This window comes from Saccostrea echinata, unplaced genomic scaffold, assembly GCF_033153115.1.
Source record: "Saccostrea echinata isolate AGI-Se365-2 ecotype Australia unplaced genomic scaffold, CSIRO_AGI_Sech_v1 ptg000005l, whole genome shotgun sequence".
Lineage (NCBI taxonomy): Eukaryota > Metazoa > Mollusca > Bivalvia > Ostreida > Ostreidae > Saccostrea > Saccostrea echinata.
In genome coordinates, this window is record NW_026889754.1 from 11,895,234 (window position 1) to 11,921,669 (window position 26,436).

The following is a 26,436-nucleotide window of genomic DNA, read 5'->3' on the forward strand; positions in this document are numbered from 1 at the left end:
AAAGTAGAGTGGCAGTAAGTTATCGAAACTGCTTAGTGCTACCTAGTGCTGAGTCTTGCAGTATGTAGGTGATATGCACTTGTCATTTTATGAAAGAGGTAATGAAAAAAAAAAAGGTTTCCATGCCTTATTACAATATTTGTAAATGAAAACTTTTATTTTCATGGAATAGAATTACATGAATGAGGACATAGTATACATGTGCATTCTTTCAAAGAAGTTGGTCAGACTACAGTTCTGTGGAAGTTAAGCAGTGTGTGCGTGAACATGCACACTAACATTTTTTATATTTTACATGTATTAACTGCATTACATGTATTTGTCTAATGTATAATTATTGTCAGTAAACATGCTTTTTACCTGTATTATTAATTTACATGTAATTTAACAATGTTGAGACTAATCAGTGCAAATTCATAATTTTCAATTGATATCAAATTATGGGCATAAAAGGAATGTGGTAGGATTGTGTGTGTTTGATGTCTGTCTGTGAATGTTTTAGGTGCTTTTGATGCTGATAAATTATTGCACCATTTTTTAAATTGATTTTTTTTTTTAGGTTGATGGTGATACAGGACAACTTCCAGGTTCATGCAGATGGTGTTTAAAGCTATCAGTCAGTAAAAACAAACTCATTTGAACACATCTTGAGTCTTCACATGTAAAATGATGGCAGTACTTTCAATATGTAAGTTGAATTTTCTAAAGCTTCTTTGTGTGTGTGTGTGTGTGTGTGGGGGGGGGGGGGGGGGGTTGGAGGGGAGGGAGGTGGTGTTAAAGCTTAGAAAATGTAGATTTTAAATGAATATTTGAGCTATGAAAGTGACCATCAAACTAATCTGTACATGTTACCTATATATTTTACAGCTAATATAATTTGAAAAGAATTTCAAAACAATATTTTACATTCATAGTGTTGTGTATGATAAAATATTAAGATTAAAAAATACTAGAGTTAAAATTTCTTTAATATTTGTCAGTCAAAACGAGCGACTTGTAAGGAAATTCAAAATTTTCAAAGTTCTCTTTCATTTTTCTACAAATTACAAAATGGTTACCAAGGAAACAAAACATTTTCTGTAGACTATTTATTTGATCTGCTCATGCAAGTATTTTTATTATTTTATAGTTGTAATGAATATTTTAGTTCTAATTTCATCTTTAATTAAAAGTACGGGAAAAATAACACTACCTGTGTAATAAGCAATCCATTATTATGATGTCATTATGACGTCATAGATGAGTGAACTTGCATTGGCGTAAAAATTCCTTTGAAACAGATGAATGTACACAAGAATATATAGGCTTATAACGTTTTTATTCCTACACCAATTTTCTTGAATGATACATCAATGGTTAGAAAATAATCAGTACTTTCTATTTTTACTACTTTCGGGGTATTTGTAAACTTAATTTTTTTGTCTATCATGGAGAAACAATGAATTCAAGGGTGAGGGATGATCAAATTTGTGCAAAAATGCATTGATTTTTTGAAATAAGAGAAATGGACCCATATGAGTGCTTGATTGTAATTTTGCTTGATGTATTTAAAGTCATGAAAGAGAATAAAAATGGTATAAGTACATTAATAGGCTAACCAATGACTTAAATGTGGGTGCAGTTGTGGCTAGATGGAAGCATTTTTAAAGGATTTTGCATATAGAACTGTGCATGCTGTAAAATCTTTATTAATGATTGAATTTTCCTGAAATTTGGCATAGTGTCACTACATAGACTGTAGTATGACTTACGATGTAAAATATTGTAAAATCCAGAAAATACTTTTTCATATTGGGTACATACCTCTAATTATTTTTAGAATCGGTAGGGGAAGAAAGTAGTGCAGAAAAAATTACAAGTTCCTTAATTTGCAGAACTGAATAAAAAAAACTATGATAATGTATTAAACTGAGCCTCATACTTAATGATAAGGAGTATGTTCCCTTGCAAAAAAGCTTGGCAGATGTAATTTATCAATAAGATCAGCAGAATTATTTTATGTATTATAACACCAGTGAGAAGTCTGGAATTCCCCTACTTTTACTTTCATTTTCAGAGGTTAACGCAGACAGACGCATTTTGCCGGAAAACGAATCTGACATGCCACCTCGAGATTTTAACCAAGGAAAGACAACTTGATTTGCTTTGATTTGAGGGGTCACTCACTGCTGAACGAAAATTAGGGACATTGCTATGTGAAGAAACGTTAACATTGCCGCCTATGGGAAAACAATTAGTGGACTGTACCCAATATGTGGAGCCTATTGGTAAGGGAAAATTCTCATAGATCTTTATTTTCTTGTGAACTCGGTGTTTACTATCATTTCCAATTGTTTAAATTTATGAAGGAAGCACATTTTAATTTGTTTATACATATTTTGAAACAAATTGATTTGTTAATAGCCCCCCCCCCCCCTCCTTACCCCCTTAGGAACAGACAGCTTATGCTCATATCTTCCATTGTGTACACATGTACATGTAGCATGTAAATTAAATGTATCGATTTTATACAATTTATTAATTCAGAGCCATTAATAGATATTTAGAAAAAGAAGACTTATTTTAGAAGTACATCCACCACTATTGTTTATTTTCAATACACAAAAATTCACAAATGAGGACGGAATCGGTATTCAGTAAAGTTCAAGGTCAAAGTGAAAGTAGAGTGGCAGTAAGTTATCGAAACTGCTTAGTGCTACCTAGTGCTGAGTCTTGCAGTATGTAGGTGATATGCACTTGTCATTTTATGAAAGAGGTAATGAAAAAAAAAAGGTTTCCATGCCTTATTACAATATTTGTAAATGAAAACTTTTATTTTCATGGAATAGAATTACATGAATGAGGACATAGTATACATGTGCATTCTTTCAAAGAAGTTGGTCAGACTACAGTTCTGTGGAAGTTAAGCAGTGTGTGCGTGAACATGCACACTAACATTTTTTATATTTTACATGTATTAACTGCATTACATGTATTTGTCTAATGTATAATTATTGTCAGTAAACATGCTTTTTACCTGTATTATTAATTTACATGTAATTTAACAATGTTGAGACTAATCAGTGCAAATTCATAATTTTCAATTGATATCAAATTATGGGCATAAAAGGAATGTGGTAGGATTGTGTGTGTTTGATGTCTGTCTGTGAATGTTTTAGGTGCTTTTGATGCTGATAAATTATTGCACCATTTTTTAAATTGATTTTTTTTTTTAGGTTGATGGTGATACAGGACAACTTCCAGGTTCATGCAGATGGTGTTTAAAGCTATCAGTCAGTAAAAACAAACTCATTTGAACACATCTTGAGTCTTCACATGTAAAATGATGGCAGTACTTTCAATATGTAAGTTGAATTTTCTAAAGCTTCTTTGTGTGTGTGTGTGTGTGTGTGGGGGGGGGGGGGGGGGTTGGAGGGGAGGGAGGTGGTGTTAAAGCTTAGAAAATGTAGATTTTAAATGAATATTTGAGCTATGAAAGTGACCATCAAACTAATCTGTACATGTTACCTATATATTTTACAGCTAATATAATTTGAAAAGAATTTCAAAACAATATTTTACATTCATAGTGTTGTGTATGATAAAATATTAAGATTAAAAAATACTAGAGTTAAAATTTCTTTAATATTTGTCAGTCAAAACGAGCGACTTGTAAGGAAATTCAAAATTTTCAAAGTTCTCTTTCATTTTTCTACAAATTACAAAATGGTTACCATGGAAACAAAACATTTTCTGTAGACTATTTATTTGATCTGCTCATGCAAGTATTTTTATTATTTTATAGTTGTAATGAATATTTTAGTTCTAATTTCATCTTTAATTAAAAGTACGGGAAAAGTAACACTACATGTGTAATAAGCAATCCATTATTATGATGTCATTATGACGTCATAGATGAGTGAACTTGCATTGGCGTAAAAATTCCTTTGAAACAGATGAATGTACACAAGAATATATAGGCTTATAACGTTTTTATTCCTACACCAATTTTCTTGAATGATACATCAATGGTTAGAAAATAATCAGTACTTTCTATTTTTACTACTTTCGGGGTATTTGTAAACTTAATTTTTTTGTCTATCATGGAGAAACAATGAATTCAAGGGTGAGGGATGATCAAATTTGTGCAAAAATGCATTGATTTTTTGAAAAAAGAGAAATGGACCCATATGAGTGCTTGATTGTAACTTTGCTTGATGTATTTAAAGTCATGAAAGAGAATAAAAATGGTATAAGTACATTAATAGGCTAACCAATGACTTAAATGTGGGTGCAGTTGTGGCTAGATGGAAGCATTTTTAAAGGATTTTGCATATAGAACTGTGCATGCTGTAAAATCTTTATTAATGATTGAATTTTCCTGAAATTTGGCATAGTGTCACTACATAGACTGTAGTATGACTTATGATGTAAAATATTGTAAAATCCAGAAAATACTTTTTCATATTGTGAAGCCTATTGGTAAGGGAAAATTCTCATAGATCTTTATTTTCTTGTGAACTCGGTGTTTACTATCATTTCCAATTGTTTAAATTTATGAAGGAAGCACATTTTAATTTGTTTATACATATTTTGAAACAAATTGATTTGTTAATAGCCCCCCCCCCCCTCCTTACCCCCTTAGGAACAGACAGCTTATGCTCATATCTTCCATTGTGTACACATGTACATGTAGCATGTAAATTAAATGTATCGATTTTATACAATTTATAAATTCAGAGCCATTAATAGATATTTAGAAAAAGAAGACTTATTTTAGAAGTACATCCACCACTATTGTTTATTTTCAATACACAAAAATTCACAAATGAGGACGGAATCGGTATTCAGTAAAGTTCAAGGTCAAAGTGAAAGTAGAGTGGCAGTAAGTTATCGAAACTGCTTAGTGCTACCTAGTGCTGAGTCTTGCAGTATGTAGGTGATATGCACTTGTCATTTTATGAAAGAGGTAATGAAAAAAAAAAAAGGTTTCCATGCCTTATTACAATATTTGTAAATGAAAACTTTTATTTTCATGGAATAGAATTACATGAATGAGGACATAGTATACATGTGCATTCTTTCAAAGAAGTTGGTCAGACTACAGTTCTGTGGAAGTTAAGCAGTGTGTGCGTGAACATGCACACTAACATTTTTTATATTTTACATGTATTAACTGCATTACATGTATTTGTCTAATGTATAATTATTGTCAGTAAACATGCTTTTTACCTTTATTATTAATTTACATGTAATTTAACAATGTTGAGACTAATCAGTGCAAATTCATAATTTTCAATTGATATCAAATTATGGGCATAAAAGGAATGTGGTAGGATTGTGTGTGTTTGATGTCTGTCTGTGAATGTTTTAGGTGCTTTTGATGCTGATAAATTATTGCACCATTTTTTAAATTGATTTTTTTTTTAGGTTGATGGTGATACAGGACAACTTCCAGGTTCATGCAGATGGTGTTTAAAGCTATCAGTCAGTAAAAACAAACTCATTTGAACACATCTTGAGTCTTCACATGTAAAATGATGGCAGTACTTTCAATATGTAAGTTGAATTTTCTAAAGCTTCTTTGTGTGTGTGTGGGGGGGGTGGGGGTGGGGGTTGGAGGGGAGGGAGGTGGTGTTAAAGCTTAGAAAATGTAGATTTTAAATGAATATTTGAGCTATGAAAGTGACCATCAAACTAATCTGTACATGTTACCTATATATTTTACAGCTAATATAATTTGAAAAGAATTTCAAAACAATATTTTACATTCATAGTGTTGTGTATGATAAAATATTAAGATTAAAAAATACTAGAGTTAAAATTTCTTTAATATTTGTCAGTCAAAACGAGCGACTTGTAAGGAAATTCAAAATTTTCAAAGTTCTCTTTCATTTTTCTACAAATTACAAAATGGTTACCAAGGAAACAAAACATTTTCTGTAGACTATTTATTTGATCTGCTCATGCAAGTATTTTTATTATTTTATAGTTGTAATGAATATTTTAGTTCTAATTTCATCTTTAATTAAAAGTACGGGAAAAATAACACTACCTGTGTAATAAGCAATCCATTATTATGATGTCATTATGACGTCATAGATGAGTGAACTTGCATTGGCGTAAAAATTCCTTTGAAACAGATGAATGTACACAAGAATATATAGGCTTATAACGTTTTTATTCCTACACCAATTTTCTTGAATGATACATCAATGGTTAGAAAATAATCAGTACTTTCTATTTTTACTACTTTCGGGGTATTTGTAAACTTAATTTTTTTGTCTATCATGGAGAAACAATGAATTCAAGGGTGAGGGATGATCAAATTTGTGCAAAAATGCATTGATTTTTTGAAATAAGAGAAATGGACCCATATGAGTGCTTGATTGTAATTTTGCTTGATGTATTTAAAGTCATGAAAGAGAATAAAAATGGTATAAGTACATTAATAGGCTAACCAATGACTTAAATGTGGGTGCAGTTGTGGCTAGATGGAAGCATTTTTAAAGGATTTTGCATATAGAACTGTGCATGCTGTAAAATCTTTATTAATGATTGAATTTTCCTGAAATTTGGCATAGTGTCACTACATAGACTGTAGTATGACTTATGATGTAAAATATTGTAAAATCCAGAAAATACTTTTTCATATTGGGTACATACCTCTAATTATTTTTAGAATCGGTAGGGGAAGAAAGTAGTGCAGAAAAAATTACAAGTTCCTTAATTTGCAGAACTGAATAAAAAAAACTATGATAATGTATTAAACTGAGCCTCATACTTAATGATAAGGAGTATGTTCCCTTGCAAAAAAGCTTGGCAGATGTAATTTATCAATAAGATCAGCAGAATTATTTTATGTATTATAACACCAGTGAGAAGTCTGGAATTCCCCTACTTTTACTTTCATTTTCAGAGGTTAACGCAGACAGACGCATTTTGCCGGAAAACGAATCTGACATGCCACCTCGAGATTTTAACCAAGGAAAGACAACTTGATTTGCTTTGATTTGAGGGGTCACTCACTGCTGAACGAAAATTAGGGACATTGCTATGTGAAGAAACGTTAACATTGCCGCCTATGGGAAAACAATTAGTGGACTGTACCCAGCTCATCGATGTGTCTTTGTGGCGCAACTTGGCCGAGGATCCTTTGGTTAAAATAGGAGAAAATTTGGAGATAACGCATTGTATCACATCAGAATGTCAGAAAAAGCCAACTTTGAGTACCAAAAGAAACACAGTGTTAAGGGTAAAGTTCTTGTCCAGACTATAACTTTTTAATGGAGAATGATTGGAAGCCCGTATGAAACAGAGATTGACATGAGAGTGTTTCTGACCTTAACCCTAGGTCATTCGAACAAATGCAAGGTCACCAGTAGAAAATTGTCAAATACTTTAAATTCTTGTCCAGAGTATATCTTAGCATGGAAAATAATTGAAATTTCATACTTGAAACATTGATTGTTTATTGCCTAAGGTGTATGAAAATTGAAGATAAATTTGTATTTTTAACAAAACACATAAAGTTTATAATTTCTTTTCAGAAAATCCTTCCCAGAGAAATTATCATATTCGGTACTGTTGAGGCCACTTCCTTGAAGGACAATGGAATTGAAATTTCTGTGCACACAAATGATCAATACAAAGATTTCTTTGTAAATAATGATATCATGATTGAGAAAATAAGCGAATTGCGATTAATGGAGAAGTCTGCGAAGGAGAAATTCCTCCTTCAAAAAATTCCCTTTCTGATTGAATTGAGAACACAGGGGTCAACTGTTTTGAACATGGAACTTCTTTGAAAAGCATATTAATCTCAAAAAATATTTGTTTCTTTCATTCATAAGATACCAATGAGACAGATATATTTCCAATTTTACAATAATTGTGTTCAGGAATGCTCAAAACTGTCATTTTTGGAAGAAAGGGAAGGTATGATATAACAGAAAAATTTCAAAATTTAATATGTCCATTGTTCATTTTTACTTATCAAAGAAAAATTTTCCAAATAAACTGAAAATTAGCTTATACGAATAACATTTTATCTAAATATGTGCTACTGAATACTAGTTTGTAGTTTTGTATTCAAAATATATGTGTTATTCACTCATGAATTTTGTCACTTTTGCATTGTTTCTGAAGTTCAACATTTATATGATTTTTTAAAACGTGTAATATTGTGTTTTTATACATCATTTTTGCTAGTCAAGTGTTTCTGATCTGCTTCACTCCTCGCAAACTTTGGTCTTGATATGCCATTTTAAAGACACAATTATTTATGTCAAGTAAACTTAAATCTGACCTTAAAACACTTTTGCATGAAGCAAAATAAAAAGTGTAATTAAAAAGAAGTGTTAAATGATTTCTATTTGAGAGTGTGTTGTGCTACTTTCTATTTAGATGACGTCAGTATATAGGATGGCCATAGTGTTATATAATGGTCATTTTTTTAATAGATCTTTTTCCTTCTATTTTATGAATTTAGAAAGAAATAAAGTGCCCCGCCACAGCATGACACGCCCGTCAAATATTGTTCAATTATCATATACAGTATAAAGTGCAAGAAAATCATGTTAACCTTGATACAAAGATTTCAATGATTTTTCCATTCCTTATAATGTTTGATGTACATACATCTCCTGTGGTGTAGGTATTAATTATAACAAATAATACATCATATATTTCTCCACTGGTTTTTGTTAGAGCTTAAATGCTCATATGCAGCTTTGTTTATTGTATATTTTATGATTGATTAACAATGCTACAGCCTAATAAAACATCAAAACAAATTGTTTATTCTTTAGACTATAAATTTGTCATCTTAGTGAGACATGACACTCTGCAATTTGTTGTAAAGATATAAAAATTAAAATAAAAAAATATCATACAATATCAAATTAGTTTTAATTATACAATATCAAATTAGTTTTAATTATATAGTACATATCAAATACGTAAGTATACTACACACTGTACATGTGTGCATGTTTATACATCCCCCCCCCCCCCTTTAAACAATGTTATAATGACTTGAGCTATCAAAATTTTATTCTATTATAATATAGACAAAAATCGGGTGTGGAAAAATAGGTAGTGTAGGAAGGGTAGGGGGTTAAAAATTTACAAATACTCTGTCATGATTCAATGTGTTCTAAAACAATAAGATGTATTATGCCTTTTTTAGTTTTTTATTACTATATTATTTCCGTACTTTGGTTTAAAATAATGCTTTTTTTATTTGAGTGCAATTATAATAAAATAAAGACAGAATCATTTCTTATGCTACTGTTTAAATTGTATTATAAGCCAACTCAGCACTTACATGTACATTGTATGTATGACCTGTTCTGGATTATGAATTATAAATTAATCATTCAGTATTCTTCATTGCAGAGAATGATACTTGGTTTTGCCTGCCCTCATCAAAATATTTGTGAGGAAAGAAGAATTTTACATTTAAAAAGTAGGTATGATTATTAACATGTGTTTATGCATGGGTATCATATAATACATACATATCATTATCTGAGTTGAGATGAAGTTTCTGTAGATTCTCTGAATAAGTGATTTTTCTTCTTTTAAAAAAAGAGAGAGTAAAACTGAAAACAATGTGTTATTGCTCTGGTCATCATCATGTTATATGTATTTTCATATTTGTTTCTTATTCAAATTTTAAGCAAAGAAGAAAACAAAAACATAAATAGATTAATACAAGCAGAAAAATTCAAAATAGAGGAAAAAACCAAACAAATGTACTCATACTAGTTAACAAGTTGACGAGGTGAAATGAATTACAATTTACAAGTAAATTATAATTGTTTAATTAAGATATGACTATGAAGTTGCAGTTTAAGATTTGAGTTTGCTTGATTTCTTTACATGCATTACGCTGGGAGAGAAAAAGGTAAAATTCAGCCAGTCGTACATGAAATGAGAAAGATAATCACAATAAAATACAGTTTTAATGTATATGACAAAATTGCACAATCTACATGCATATATTGTTATAATCATGACAATAATTGTTTTGTTTTTTTTAGGACGATCCTGCATATTTGCTGCGTACATATTGCAGTTCATCTCATCTGCTGCTGGAATAAATATGAAAGATGTTCAAACCACTGTTCAAGAGCCCCCTAGATTCTGAAATCATGATGTTTTTTATTAAGGAGATCGGTGTGTGAAGTATTTGTTTTCTGTGTATTGTTGACAATTTTGAAACTATTCGGTTACTGAAGAGGCAATTACCCTGAATAAATATTGTCAACTTGGTCAAGCATTTTTGTTCCTCATTTAGACCCTGAATAACATTCAAGATCAAATGTCAAGGTCAAAAACAAAATTTACTCAAATATGGCTTATAAATACTGAAACTACTGTGAATTCATATACACGTTTTATAAGAAAGAATTCGAAGGAATATGTGCGTGTTCACTGCAATAATTATTGCTGTCAATCTATCTGACTATGAAAATTTATGAAAATGTTTTCTATTAAACATAAATTAAATTCTCACTCATAAAAATATGGTTATTGAAATACATTTGCATGACACTGAACTGACCATAAACTAAAAACAAAGTGAAGTTAAATCAGAAAATTTAACATTTTGAATATCTTGACTTTTATTTAGCAAACATGATAAAGTTTTTGCATGTATATAAAATATTCAAATTCAAACAATGATGGACTGAACATCTCAGACAAGAATAACTTAAAATGAATATAAAACAAATTTTAATCATACATTTAAATAATTTTTTACATGTTTAATAAATAAAAGTCAAGATATTCTAAATGTCTGTTCTCGGTTTATGGTCTTGTCATACATGTACATGTACATGTATGAATAAAATCTAAGTTATGTGTATATACATGTATTATTTTTCATGGTGCTCAGTTTACAGTTTAGGGAAAAATAGAGTTTTGCATAAATTTTACATGAAACATATAACTGTTAAAACATCCAACATATCCTCCTTTTTTCATTATTTAGTATGTGTAGAGAAATTGTATTTTCAACGGGTACGGTTATTATACAGTGTTGTATCTTCGCCGCATGAAGGTATAGACATTAATAGTCTGATTCTCATAATTAAAAAGCTTAAATTTTGTTTGTTTGGTCTACTTATTAATAATCATAACATAAGAAAAGTATCTGAAGTCTAAGTTGTTGTTTTCCCCCCATTTCCACGATTTCCCCTCTCTAACTTTAATCCCATTTATTTATCAAAGTGTATAAAAGAAATCGCAGATACCGTTACGTCTCTCGATCATCGTTAGTATGTGAAATTAAATCAAAATAAAGTCGGATTATAATTTTTTTTTCTATAATTATTTTGAAAGCTTACTTTCTATACACGTTCGCTAGATCAGTACTTGCCTATGTTTTATTTCAGTCCCTTTGTTTACATTTTAACTGGGTACTCGAAAATTAATTCGTGTGGGGTGTCGGGAATTAATTGGATGTCGATCTCGATTATTTTTTATCATTAAAACATATTAAATAAAATCCATAATTATAACTGATTTTTATATGATGGTCATTTTATTATTTTTTTTTTTTTCGTTTTGTCAAATTAACTCCTGAATATTAAAAAACTGAAAGTAGCAGGATAGGATAGGATAGGATTAGACTGAAATCACAGGATAGGATTGTGGATGCAGGATTCACGATAGGACGCAGGTGAGTTAAGGCTAAGTTTAGGCATTTCTATGCAAATAATCTAATTAAAATGCCTAAGGAATATATCTATTATACAGAGACAGTTAAATCTTATTGTCTAATGCATACTTGGTACCCATGACATGAGATAGCCAGTACACATTATGACGTCATATTATGACGTCATTGTTCTTTACTACACAAGATTATAATGGACATCAACAAAATTGCTTCGGCGCAAGGGCATGCTCTATTTTATTTAACTGAAACAAGTGTATAAAGAAGCAATATATTCCAAAGTTTGCTGGTATTGCTGCACAAATATCAACAGCTCAGTTGTAAAATTTCTATTCGTAAAGTTTTTAGTTGAATAAGGGTAAAAATGTACCGTCCGGTATACTTTTCATCAAATTCCGATCAAATGATAAAATGTCACGGATTTGTGCAGCAGTTTTATTAATCTATAGAATATTCTTCTTAGCATTATACAATTTTTATATAAAAATAAATAGGGTAATCCCTTGCGCCGAAGCTGTTTTATTCATGTGATTTATTACCTCAGTAGGTTAGATCAGTGACGTCATAATATGACGTCATAATGTTTACTGGCTATAACATATCGTGGGTACTAAGTATGCATAATAAAATAAATCAAAACTTTCTCTGAATAATAAATATACCTCTTATGCGTTTTTATTAGCTCATTACATAGAAACGCCTATACGAAGCCTTAACTCACATGCGGATAGGATAGGATTATCAACTTATAGGATAGCAGCACTGTACACGGGCTCAGCACAGGATACATATAACGAATTGTACTACATTCCCCCCTGTTCCAAAGAATTGATCCTATCCGGGACCTGAAATAAAAACAAATAATGCGGCAAGTCACCGCATTGCAAGAATTATGTGATATACAATAAACATGAAGCAATATGAATTAAATACAATAAAGGCACTTCAGGTTATGGAGGGTTTTTCCCAGAACGTCAAACACTGTTGTCTGCAATTCTCTCCGCAACTGGCAAAAGGGCCCATGGAGTATTGATATTCATACGGGAAGTTGGTGGCAAGTATGGGGCATCTGACTCAAGTAAAATCCTACTCATGGGCATGGCACGAAGAGCATCTGCTGTTTCAAACAACCCAAGGAGGCTAGAAGTGAAGCCGAATTTTGCATTTGGCAATCGGTCCATCCATTCAACGGCTTCTTCCGTACTCCCGATGAAACAGTGCCTGTGGATTCGCAAGTCTGTCAGGCTCAACTCCTCTAAAATAGAAAGAAATTCTTTAGCTGCATACCCGGAGTGTAGTTCTCGGCAATGCACCACTAGTGTGAGGTCCCTGTCTTTAGCTACAGGAAGAATTTCTCTCAGGAAGGATCATCGTTGGCACGCAAGCGAATCCCTCTTGCATTGCTGTAGGCTACGGCATCTGGGACTACAGCGGCAGGAAGTTGTAAAGTCAAGGCCAACCTCTCCTAAACCAACACAACCAGGCTCACTCAGAAGTTCCCGCAGCTGCACTATATATGGAGAAATCACTCTTCACAATGTGGGATGGAGACCAAAGGTAAGGTAGATCCTTGGATCCTTAACCTGCTGACGGAATCGCTCCCAGTGATCTGGAAATACATAGTTAGTAATTGACACATCAAGTTGAAAGTCAATCACCATATTTATCCTCTAATGCAGCGAAATCCCTGAGTCCCGTTCGCGAAAGGAGGATGTCCAGATGGAAATGTGAATCCCCAAAATGTTGTTTGAGTGGATCTGGCTGACTAAGAGAAACAGCTGGTACTACTAAGTCTCCAGAAAAAGTTGTCTCTTGTATGGTTGAAAGCACATCTCTCTGCCCAGCAGGTAACAGGAGCAGTAAAAGATTACATATGACCCTCCAATGGACGAGTGAAGCCACAGATGGCGGCGGATGGATGGAAAAACATTTGGACCTGGCAAGACCATTAGCATCCTCAAATAGGTTCAGTAACTCAATCTCATCATCAGTGAAGTCTGACGCTGCAGGATTTGTAACCTCCACATAAAGATGCTGCTCAATCACGAAACAGAGAAGGTTGTCCAGAGACCCCAGTCCAATATGGAAACATATCCGGTGGAGCAAACCGTTCACTAGAGTGACCAAACGACGTCTATTGGGCTCATTAAACAAAACAACCTCGGGATGGCCCTCGGCATTGGTATGCTTAGCTCTAAGAAAACACTGTTTCCCTTCCTGAACCCCACATTTCCAGCATGCTGTCAAGGCCCCAAAATACCAAGGAAGGTGAGTGCGTAAAACATGGGGCTTTATAGCTGGTGTCCTGGCAGTGCACAATGGACACTTCCGTCCAGACAGTTTCTTCGACTTCTGTGATGTAGTTACTGCACTATCCTCCATATCTTCTTCATAGTCTGGCACAAAAAACGCTTCTTCCATATAATCGGACATCTTCCTATACAAAAATAGACACTGCTAAATATTACATCATCAAATAACAAAACACTATTATTAGTACCTTATTGAGATAAATAACCTCAATAAGTTTTGACTTCAAGCCTGCCTGGCACCATAAAACCAAATAAAAAGAGCACAACTTCTAATTATACATAATCTTCCAGACGAGCAGGTTTCTTGATCTTCCTTCCTGCCCTAGTTGTACCAGTGGATTCTTGAATTTTGTCCAGGTCACCAACAATGTCCTGCTCGTTTGTCTCTATAACTGTATCATCTGTTTCACTTGAATCCTCCAGGCTGTCATCTGTATTAATGAATGTGTTCTCCTCACTATCGACACCAGGTGAGCTCTCATCCCCTTCAAAATATTTGTTCCTTAGTCGCCGTATCCACAATGGCAATTCCCTGTCATTGCATCTCTTTAATTTGTCATGATGTAGAGTAAATCGTCTCTCTTTCTGATCTACAACAGTGTATAATGGTGGATCTGCTGAAATGACAAGGTAGGGACCCCTCCAGGGTGACTGTAACTTGCGACTCTGTCCTACTGTTGTTGCCTCATTTAGCCTGTAGACGATATGTCCTTTCATTTAGCTTCAAATCGTATAGGCGTTTCTGCCTTCTCTGTACCCTGTCAAGTTGCTTCCTCGCAAACGAGTGTGCCTCCATCATAATCTTGTCCAGATGCCTCACCCATTCATTTGGCTCATATTCAGTCAACGTAAGATTTGACATTCCAGTCACAATATCAGGTGGCAAATTAACTTCACGTCCAAGCATGAGTCTGTTAGAGCGATTCTTTATTTGAACTCGGAAGGCATTGGCCTTCCGATGGAAACTGGTAATCTGCAACGGGAGGATGTTTTTACACCATTTATCTAATTCCCCCTTTGCCTGGCTTCCTGTAGAATCCGTTCTTATATTTATAATACTGTAACTAAATCTTCCTTTGCAATATCCATGCTCTTGATCCTTTATTGAAAGTGTTGAATTACAATCCTTGCAGCGATACTTAAATCCGCTGTGTTGCTCTTGTGCATGCCTATCTGCTGCGTATAGGTTCTCTGACTTAAATTTCTCACACATATTGCATACATAAGTGGTTACCTGGAATTAAAAAACAAATATTAAATGAAGTAATAACACGATATAACCAGACTGCATAAAATATGTATGCGCTCACTTAATATACATAGAAGTCACTATATTGAGTGGGCACTTTATAATTTCGCTTTGCACGTTTCTCATTTCTAGCTTCACCTTTCTCTTTAGATGCACGTTTAGATACACTGTCACTACAGTGCACAGGCCCAATGCTATCAATATCACCATCAACATTCTTATCATCACTTCTCTTAACAACATCACCACTCATAACACCACCAGTTCCATCTAAATGAATATTTTCACCATCACTAGCCAAAATTGTACTCGTTATTTCACTATCCATAGCCTCACTAACAATCCATTCTGGTTTGTTTTCTCCTAAATCGGTTTTAATCTGTCTCTGAGATTCCTGAATTCTGTATGTCACATCACCTATTTTCTTCACTATTAAAAACGGCCCTATCCAATGATTACGCAATTTTTGAGATAACCCTTTCTTCTTCGTTTGGTCATGTAACCACACTGCATCACACAATTTATACTCATGAAAATTTTTGTCATATCTCCTTTTCATTGTATCTGCAGTAAGTTTTAAATTTTCCCTGGCATAATCATGCACACATCTAATTTGTTCACATAATTGAAATGCATAATATGACTTGAATTGTTTCTGGTTTCCATGCTGAACTTCGCCGAACATCAAATCAATTGATTAGTTATTTTCCTTCCAAGCATCATGTATGAAGGCGACACTTTCGTTGCTTCATGCACTGAGATCTATAAGCCATCATCACAATCGATAAAAACAAATCCCAATCTCTTTGCATAGGATCTATGAAAGCTGTTAACATATTTTGAATTGTTTGATTTGCACGCTCTACCATCCCGTCTGATTTTGGTCTAAAAGGTGTAGTTCGTGTTTTCTCCATATTTAATAAATCACAAATTTCCTTCAACAGTCCGGATTCAAAATTTGTTCCTTGGTCGGAATGAATTTCTTTAGGAATACCAAACACACTGATAAATCGATCAATGAGAACAGATGCAACAGTTGCGGCTTCCTGATCAGGTATTGACACCGCTTCAGTCCATTTAGTGAAATAATCCGCAATCACCAAAATGTAACGATTTCCTCTTTCGGTTTCACGTAAAGGGCCCATAATGTCTATTGCTATTCTTTCCAACGGAGCTCCTACAACGTACTATTTCATTGGTCCTTGATAATTTCCTTGCAGCACACACATCGCAGATTTTACACATTTGTTGAATATCCTTCCTCATATTAAACCAATAAAATCTACATCTTTCCAAAGTTTTGTTTACGCCTAAATGTCCAGAAGTTCTAGAACTGTGTAACTACTTCATCACATATTTCTGTAATTCTTTAGGCAGGACTATTAACCATAATACTTCCTTTCCACAATCTGACTCCCATTTTTTGTACAAAACGCTATCCTTCAATGTAAGTGAATCATACCGGGCCCAGTAATGTTTCACTCTATTACACGAAGCTACATCAGCGGACATGTCATTATTTGGACTTATAAAAAATATGTTTTTTTGAACAAAGGAAAAAAAAAAGAAATGTCAGAATTGTGAAAATCTTACAGATGACTGACAAATGGATCACGGACAAATTCTGATCAGTAAAGCTTACTTGACTCTGAAGCAGGGGTGAATCAAAACATTTTTAAGATTTTACCTGATAAATTCCAACCCTCTTCATCCCTTTCTGAAACGGATCCTGTGCCTCGGATTCAGTTTCTGCCAAGATTGCCGGGAAAAAGTTGGGGATCTCTCCACCTTCAATAATCCCGAGAGCTGCATTGAATTAACAAAGATCTTTAATAAAATGAAAGTAAGTAAGTGCTCCTACAAAATGACAATATTAATTCTTTTTATAACGGACTCAACCCAACATTCTTCATTCATTTGAAGAAAAAAAAAACATGATCAGATGACATTTGCTTTCTTTAAAAATCCTTCCATTTCTCCACAGAGATATTGTTCTGTTGTATCATTTTTGCAAACAAAAAGATTTTATATTAACCCGCAAAAAATTTGTATATTTTTACAGCAATAACTAAACAACAATAATTGACCTTTATTGGTATCTGGAAGATTGGGAATACTTACAGAGAACAACAGCTGAATAAAAATAGTAGCTTTTAGCAATAAATTCATCAACTACTCTTAGCTTCGGTGATCCGCTCTCCATCGTGATAAGCTTTGACTTTGTCTCTTTCAAGAAGAGGGAGAAAAATTCCTTTCTTGGTCCACCAAGATCAACGGCTTGTTCTCCATAGAAGACAACTTCTATGGGGAATCTGATGTTTGGTAGGGTTGCACTTTCGTCAGTTGTATCCTCGAAGATGTTGACATGACTGACAAAAATGCCAGACGTCTCCTCCTCTACCACATCGTTCTCTGAGACGACATCCTTGTAAGAAGATATTTTGGTATGCTTGTAAAATTTTCGTTGGTTCGGCATTGTTTTTTTCTAATAATAATTAAAAAAAACCCAGAATAATGCCTGGTGCATTACCCCAGATAGTCAGACAATAATTAATAGAAGGCAGTATAAAGGCATTGTAGAATAGTTTTCTGGTTTTCAGAGGAAGAAATTTCTTGATTTTTCGCAAGGTAAATAATTTATATGTTAAAGATTTGCAGACTGAATCTACATGGTTATGAAAATTTAGTGTATGGTCTATATGAACCCCAAGTAGTTTTTCTGTTTCAACATTGTCAAGGTGTTTGTCAGAAACATGCAGACTCAACTTATTTAAGTTTGATTTTCTTTGATGGGTTCCCATCAGCATACATTTTGTTTTATCAACATTTAAAACCATTTGATTTTCTAAACACCATTTTTCAATATTTACTAAATCAGAATTTAGAGCTGTTTCAATGCACGATATATTGTTCTCAGAAACATGTAGAGTTGCATCATCGGCAAACATATCAATGTATGTTTGAGAGACATGTAAGGGAAGGTCATTAATATATAACAAAAACAGTAATGGGCCTAATATTGATCCCTGTGGCACTCCTGCTGTGACAGGTAAGACATCAGAAGATGTACCAATTTTTACACATTGTGTCCTGTTATTCAAATACGAGTGAAACCAATTAATTGACAGTTGATCATAGTTGTAATTCTTTAATTTATCCATAAGAATGTCATGACTTACTAGATCAAAAGCTTTAATTTGCTGAAAGCCAAGAATGTTATGCCTATGAGATTACCTTGGTCCATAGCATGCAACCAAGCATCTGTTAGTTTAGTGAGTGTTGTTTGACAAGAGTGAAATTCTCTGAACCCAGATTAAGATGTTGTAATTAGATCGAAAGTTGAGGTAAAATCTCGCTATTGGTTTGCTATGTGCTCTTCAATTAGTTTGGATAATGTTGGTAGTATAGAAATGGGACGGTAGTTACTAGGCTCTGCTTTGTTACCTTTTTTGTATACAGGGGTGACGTTTGCTTGTTTCAACTTCAATGGAAAAACACCACTACTAATGCTAGTATTAATTAAATGAGTGACTGATTTTCCAGTGATACTAGCTGATAGTTTTAAGAGACGAGGTCCAATGAGACGAGGTCCAATGAAGTCAATGCCTGCCGATTTATTTACATCAAGACCGTTTAACAAATCAAATACTACAGTTTCGCTAATAGGTGTAAGGCTAAAAAAGTTTTCATCACCAAGTTTAGATTTCGTAAATTGTTTTAACAATTCTGGGTCAAATTTGCAGTTTGGTAGATTATGCAATAGCTTACTTGAAATTCCTGTGAAGTGCTCATTAAAAATATTTGCAATTTCTTGTGAATTGTTAGTTTCTGATTCATTATTTATTTATTTTTATTTGTTGTTGTTGTTGTTTTTTTTTTACACAATACAAGTAATTAACATTTATTCCTATCAATAGATAATATTAAGATAAATTAAATGAGATAAAAAAAAAATTTCAGGCTAAGTGACCCACAAAGATTCGGACTTTCAGAAAAATGAGTACGGGGTAATGGAGGATTGACCTTCATCGGATATGGGGATGCACCGCTTCAAGCTCCACGCTAATGGGAAACACAGTTTCACAGCCTATGTCGATGAAAAATGTCGATGGTAATTAGAATCGACGATCTGTTAAATTATTTGAACAATCTATCTAATCCTTAACAAAACCGAAAATCCGAATAAAAAATGTCGCATCTGACATCGGCATGTTTATATCAGTGGGCTGAAATGATGTTAATAACAAGTTTGGCTTTCCAGAAAGCCTGAAATGTCATCTCTTTGGCTTCATTAATGTCACAGAATAAACAGTGGAATGTTATATTATTTTCTCAGCTATTACAAGCAGTAGCATCGCTTTTGAAAAAATGGGGGGTGGAGGACAAAAAAAAAAAAAAAAAAAAAAAATCGACGATTTAGCTGAACAATCTTTGACAAGGAGAAAAGGGGGCTATCCAAACTCAACATTTTTTTTTCTTGGAAGGAGGGATTACAACTTTTCCGACAAACATATTTTATATTATAATACATTCTCATGGGATGATTTGACGTACCATACTGCAACAAAAGGTGGAAGAGGGGTCAAGGGTGCGCCTTTTCAATGTTTGGGGAAAAAAGTGGAAGGGGACGGCCCTCCTGGTGCTATGTGCCTGTATTATTTAACCTGTTGTAAATATGCTTTATTCAGGTTAAATATATTTTGTATCATGTCTGTAAAAAATTCTAACCACTGAGAAATATTCGTAAGAATTATTTAAAGTCATATATTACGTTTTTTTTTTTTTTAAAAATAAGTTCAGACTACCTATGTTAAAAAGATCTTTCTATTTGTTTTATTACTTTATATAAAAATAGGACTTTCCTGTAAATTACACAATTTAAATCAATCACGTTTCAAAGATATTAGAAATTTAAAGCAAAAACCGATTTATTTACCGATTCAGATTTTAATTAACAGACACAGTTTAATTTTTTTTTTAATCAGTCGAACTATGGAAACATGAGGTTATTCAAATTCAAAATCGGTGAAAAATGTAATTTCATATAAATAACATATATCATGTTTAGCTACACCCAATCTCGTATTTTTATTTTTTAGCTCAGATACGCCATATATAGCTTTAACAATTATTCCGAAAGAAGATGGATATAAACTTAGCGTTCCTTTTGACTTTAGTTCTTAGCCGCCTACTACGGCAGCAAAGAAGTTTTAAAGCGCCAACTTAAATTAATCTGAACCTGAATTAATTCCAAGACTTTCCTTATTTTCCTTAATCGTATCGTCTGAAGTGACTTGGCCATCGAGCCACTGGGATTTGATTGATTATCGAGCCACTTTGAATATCAAGGGGAAAATTGAGACACTCCTGCATCATGTCCTTCTGCTGCCAATATGCAGATTCATGTGTTAACGCTATATTATGTATAATATAAGTACATGTACATGTATAGGCTCCTGGGAAAAAAATCATGCATAGAAAGGTAATAAAATTGAAACGTTACCATTTAAAATTAAGTATTAACACATCGAAAAGAACCCCAATCTACCAACATCGATTTTATAGGCTGTTTCATGAGACACACATTTTATAATTTTGGCTTTATTTCAAGAATACGAGGAGTGATTTTTTTTTTTACCTTTTCTCATTGACAAAAAACGCAAATTAGAATTGCATAAAGAAAATGATAACAGTTGCTTTGTTTATTAACTCTTAAAATCCGAGCCAGGTAAAGAAAACTGTATGTTTTCCTAATACTTTTCTACAGGGGCCGGTAAATTTAAATAAAAAAGAATATAGTGCACACATCCGAGAAAATACTTATATAATGATTCTTTATGATCTTTATTCCAATGCCTGCAGCACTGAGTTACTTAAATCAGAGACATTTATGTTTCTGCCTAAATTGTGTTTTTAGGCAAAATTTCTTTTCTTCGAACTTTATTATAATTATTTTTTTTTTTTTGAATAAGTTCTGTTTTATTTTTCATATATACGGCATTAATTATCGATTGACTAAAGTACACATAAAAGTAAAGTTTTTGCCATTGTATTTATGCATTTAATGTGAGTTGTTATTTCAATGTTTTCACTGTTTTCTTTCGTCAGTAAATCTTGGATCCACGCCTTGGCTGATACATTCAATATGCCTTGCTTTGTGTATTTTGATCCCCGCGCGCTGACCATCGTTTTACGCAATAGCCTAGATGCAATGTTTATGTATATAAACCGTTAATGAAGACCCACCACCACCCAAGTGATCCTACCTCTATTACTCTTAATGAACACTGGTGTAGTTTTACTTTAACTTTAAGATGGACCATTTTGTTTAATAATAATAAGAAGACTTTGGTCAATTTGGTTTACATCTCTATATTTAGAAATCGTGTCATCGTCAGTCCCTTTGCCAGCTTATCAATGGCAGCTTACACTAGGACTTTACTTCCGGTGATTCAAACTTAATGTGTCATCTCCCGAGGGAGATGACAAAAAGGTGAGCAAAGCTCAAATCATTAATAAACAATTTTGCAAAACGTTTTAACAACTTTCAGGTGTTCTCTTTAGATTGAAATGTATTCCGCGAAACCCAAATGGCAGAAGCTGCAAAAAGAAGTACAATTATATTTTACTTTCATTTTTCAAATTATGATTTTTAAAAGCATGGCTATTATAAGAAATGAACGCAAAGTCAGATTATATTTTGACCCTAAAAATTCTCTTTGACTCCCGCAAGTTTACTTCAAAGGGTCATGATCCTTGGTTTTCAAAGTTAGCAGAAACACTGTACTCGTTGCATAGAGCTTCAGCACAAGGCAGGAGAAGTAGTTAAAGGACAAGCGGTAGAATATTGATTGTAAGTACAAAGTAAGATGAATTGTTTAATTTTTAGATATATTGAATTTATTGTGAAGTTCTTAATTTCACTGACATTAATACTGATTTTCTGAAATATGGTGGAGTTGCCCACAAACACATTGTGTGATACTCGTTACAAAGAGATTCAGCACAAGGCGGAGAAGTAGCTAAAGAATAATAGGTAGAATATTGATTGTAAATACAAAGTAAGATGAACGGGTTTATTTTAGATATATTCTATTTATGTTTAGATTCCTTAAACCAACAGTCTTTTTTCAGGGTTTGTTAATTAACTCCTCTAAGCTCATATTATCAACATCTCAACAGCACAAGAATAGCTATAAATAAAATGGAAGTTGGAACTGGCAGGTATCAAAGAATCGTGCACCAAAACATATGATACTTAAATTAATAATCCCAGATGAAGTGCAGATGAGTAAATTGGAACCACCTGACTGGAGTCATGATTTTGTCTCTTTTATTTTTATTATCATTTTTTAATGGAGGTAGGTTCACTTTATCCATTAAATGGCCCGTCCATATTGCAATTCAGTATATAAATTCAAATGTCATCCCATTTCAGACATCAATATGAAGTAGAGATTTGGGGCTTTCATTTCCTATAAATAAAAATGCAGATATTGGGGTTTTTTTTATTGGCGTTTTTTTTTTATTTTCTGTAATGAATGTTTAATTTTGTATGAAATTGTTTTGTTCAACACTCAAGTCAATTTAATTAAGGGGACTCATGTTTCCTTTAATATTTTTTTTATTATGTGGTTAGCATTTATATAATTCTGTTTTAAGGACATGCACAGTGGGACCAGACAACATTTCTGGATACACGAAAGTGCTTGCCTTGGCTGACTCTTTAGTGACACTAAGGGACAAGGCCACAATGACTACAGCACAAGTTCAGCAACTGAAAGATCTGTGGTCAGCACTTTCGGAGTATGACAGGAGGCGGACAGTTTTCCCATCTCTGTTCTCTAAAGATCCAGGACAGGGAAGATTCAGGCACAAACAAAAGAAAGTTGCTCCAGGAGTAGAGAGTATTGAGAGGTAAAACCATGTACATGTATTAAGATATCTATGCCTTCATTTATTCAATATTGTGTTGTTTCACAAGAACTATTAATTTAAAAAAAAATTATGTAATTATGTAAAATTGTGTTAATTCCACCAGGTCTGTGTATACTAACATTGAATTGCTTTTAGGGTAATTCTGGGCCCGAACCAAAGTCCTGCCCAGTGGCCAAACTGCAACCGTTACACTTAGGCAACTGTGGAGAAATTGATCCAGTTTTACCCGAGTGACCAGAGAAGAGATGGCAAGGTGGTTATCACAAAATGGAATGCTGTCCTTGAGGCCTAACACAAGATCAGAAAGACCATTTTGAATAACCACTTGGCAATGAAGGTGACCGATATCCAGCTTCCTCTCCTTAACAAGACACTTCAGCAGTGGTTAGTTGAGGTCTTTGCTTTTAATTGATTTGATAGAAGTCAATCATTATTTAGAGAAATACAATAACATTGAATTTAAAACATAAACATTTTGAACTTTAAAACTTCTGTGGCACTTGAATGCAAAATTGATATACATGTATTTAAAATTTAAAATGCAGGTTCAATGAGGAAGTAAGGAACAAGACAAGAAGGTCCTTCTCCAGGGACTTGTGCTGCCTATACCCACTATGACAGTTGCTAGGGCACCAGAGGCAGTGTCTAAGCCGATGTCTCTTCCTTCAGGCAGCACAGAACCATTTTCATTCCACGACCCACCTTCAACAATTGGCATGGCTAAATAGGAGAGGAGACGAAGGAAACCAACTTCCACATTCAGACCTACAGTGGCTCCTATTCTCCCTCATCCTACTCCTAGCAACCATGGAATCACCTTTCAGCTGGTTACCCAAATTGGTAACTCTACAGTTTTGATTCCATCCAGCCAAATTCCATACTCTACAGAGCAGTATTGAAAAGGAAAGAGGAGCAGGAAGAGCTATGAATGCCAAAGAGGAAGTATGTGAGAACAGCCACTACAGTCAAATGTGGAAAGTGTGGAGAAGACAGGACCCCACCAAACCATCAACAGTACATGGGGTACCGATACTGTGCCAAGAAGGATGAAATGTCTTTTAAGGTGTGGAGAGAGAAGTTGCAGAAGAGTGGAGCAGCGAGAAAGAAGAAGTGTGTTTTTTTAAATGTATAAAAAGATAATTTTGACTGTCCCCGCGTGGCGCAGTGGTTAGAGCGTCTGCTCTAGAGTCGCGAAGTAGGGAGTTGATCCTTACGTCGCGGGTTCGAATCCCACTGTGGGACGTGGAGACCGGTCTTTCGGATGGGACCGTATAAACCAAGGTCCCGTGTCGCAGAAGGTGCTGGCACGAAAAAGACCCCTCACTGCTCAATGGCCTTAAGTGCCGAGTATAGGACAAAATTTGCAGCTCTCCACCGGCAAGTGGTGGCGTCTCACCATGAGTGAAAAATTCTCGAGAGGGACGTTAAACAAAATACAATCAATCCGTGACAAGTGTTTTGTCATGGAATGAAGTAGATTTCAGTTGTGATGTTTATTTATCACTGTTATCGTCACCATTCCTTTGATTTCGACGCCATTTTTTGTATTGAACAGACTCTAATATATAAACCAGACCCGAACCGAAATCCGGAAAAATGGAACCAGAACCGAACAACTTGGACAGCGGTTTTCGGTTATTTCGGGTACTCGTGACAGCCCTACAGTTATTATTACACAGGCAACAATGTTCTGCGGACGTAAAAGCGATTGAAAAAAGGCCGAAACTTGGTTAAAAGTAACCGAATTCAAGCAGATTCCTTTCTGTTTGAAGAAGGTGATATGTACCTGTTAGGTATTGTTGGAACATCCATGAAAAATAAGGTAAAATGTTGAATTTAGTACTAAGTTACCAAAAGAACTGATATATTACTTTGCAAACTATAAAATTTACATTATACAGTCAAATTCAAAGGTTTTCCTAAAACATCACTTAAGTTCCTCTGAGTCACAACATGTTTTTTTAAGACCACAATGTACATATCAAAATGTCATCTATTTACAAGTTTATACATGGTCACAGTTCATTTATTACTCTCATAAAAATTGTCCAAGAAATCGTCCATGAAATCTGATAACAAGTCCATCACTGGCACCTCTTTCATTTCTTCAGTATAAGAAAAGTTTATTTCTTTAATAATTTCTGAATGTCCCTCCTTGTGTTCATTTTTTCTATCAATTAACTGAATGGTAATGGATTTCTTTTCCTCGGAAACATTGTCTTTTTCTTCCTCATTACTGTCCACGGCATTCTCTTCGGTTTTGTCACAATCCTCAGAATCTTTTGATGGCTCGAACTCTTCTTCATCAGATGAAATATCCTCATAAAAGTCACTTGTCACTTTTCACGGTAAAATCCATATTCCGGTCATTAGAAAAATTTGGAATATCTTCTGGTGAAAGGTCATCTAAAACTTCCATTAAACTGTGTTGCGAAAAATAATGTCTTTTAAAGTTGAAATTCTGTAAATATCCGTTGACAAATGTACTGATAAACTTTCTTCTTGGAATAATGGTGTTCTTCTAAATGTCTTTGTAAATTCCTTTTATATTTGTACGTAATATTGCAGTCAAAACATTGGAACATGTTCACATAGAAGTGAATTTTAAGTATTTATTTTCTAAATCTTGTTGGGGTTTTCTTGGGTTCCATCTGGGTTTGGGTTGACAAATGTCCATTATTCTCCTTCCTTTTCCTCTCTAACGGTATATCCTGGGTCTTGTCTTTAACAGGTAAGGTGTTTTCGACTTCAGAATTTCCAGTGTTGTTAAATTGACCTTCAATGTTCTCTTCAGGGACTTCATCACTTGGGCATAAATTTGGAATGATAACATCTGGTTCACTATTTGTAGCTTTCTGAATAATGCGTTGCGTTTTCAAATAAGTTGTCTTGTTCACTTTCAATGGTTTAAGATTGTCCGCATGAATTACAACAGGTTTTGAAGAAATAGAATGTTGAATTCGATATAACACATCACTGAGTTTTTCAGTCACAACCCAAGGTCCACTCCCAATTTCTTGCAAGTTTAAGTTTGGTTCCTAATATTTGTTGAGGTTGGAAACGACACACAGTATCACCAACACAGTATTGAATTTTTCTCACATTTTGATCATAATTTTTCTTCTGAGTTTGGCTACTTTTCTTGGTTTCTTCTCTAGCAATTTCATGGCATTGATCTAATTTTCGTTTCAACTCACGAACATTGTCATGATAATTGTTTGAGACACCAATGACACTATTATCTTGATCAGAGAATAAATCAACCGGCA

The 26,436-nt window shown here is 33.8% G+C and overlaps 1 protein-coding gene across 1 annotated transcript; it reads left to right on the top strand.

Moving 5' to 3' along the window:
- Positions 1 to 19,263: 19,263 nt before the first annotated feature.
- Positions 19,264 to 23,555, top strand: LOC133179883 (uncharacterized). Its single transcript, XM_061314569.1, has 3 exons — positions 19,264 to 19,340; positions 22,892 to 23,146; positions 23,303 to 23,555. Exons 1-3 carry the CDS (start codon positions 19,264 to 19,266, stop codon positions 23,361 to 23,363), a joined length of 393 nt encoding a protein of 130 aa, XP_061170553.1. The 3' UTR covers positions 23,364 to 23,555.
- The last annotated feature ends 2,881 nt before the right edge of the window (positions 23,556 to 26,436 follow it).

What these genes read in the sequence shown, in the direction of transcription:
- LOC133179883 (XM_061314569.1), top strand. Translation starts at nt 19,264, where the DNA reads ATGGGGATGCACCGCTTCAAGCTCCACGCTAATGGGAAACACAGTTTC. An exon ending in GTCGATGAAAAATGTCGATG is followed by an intron (nt 19,341 to 22,891) that starts GTAATTAGAATC and finishes TTCTGTTTTAAG; the next exon opens with GACATGCACAGTGGGACCAG. An exon ending in GGAGTAGAGAGTATTGAGAG is followed by an intron (nt 23,147 to 23,302) that starts GTAAAACCATGT and finishes AATTGCTTTTAG; the next exon opens with GGTAATTCTGGGCCCGAACC.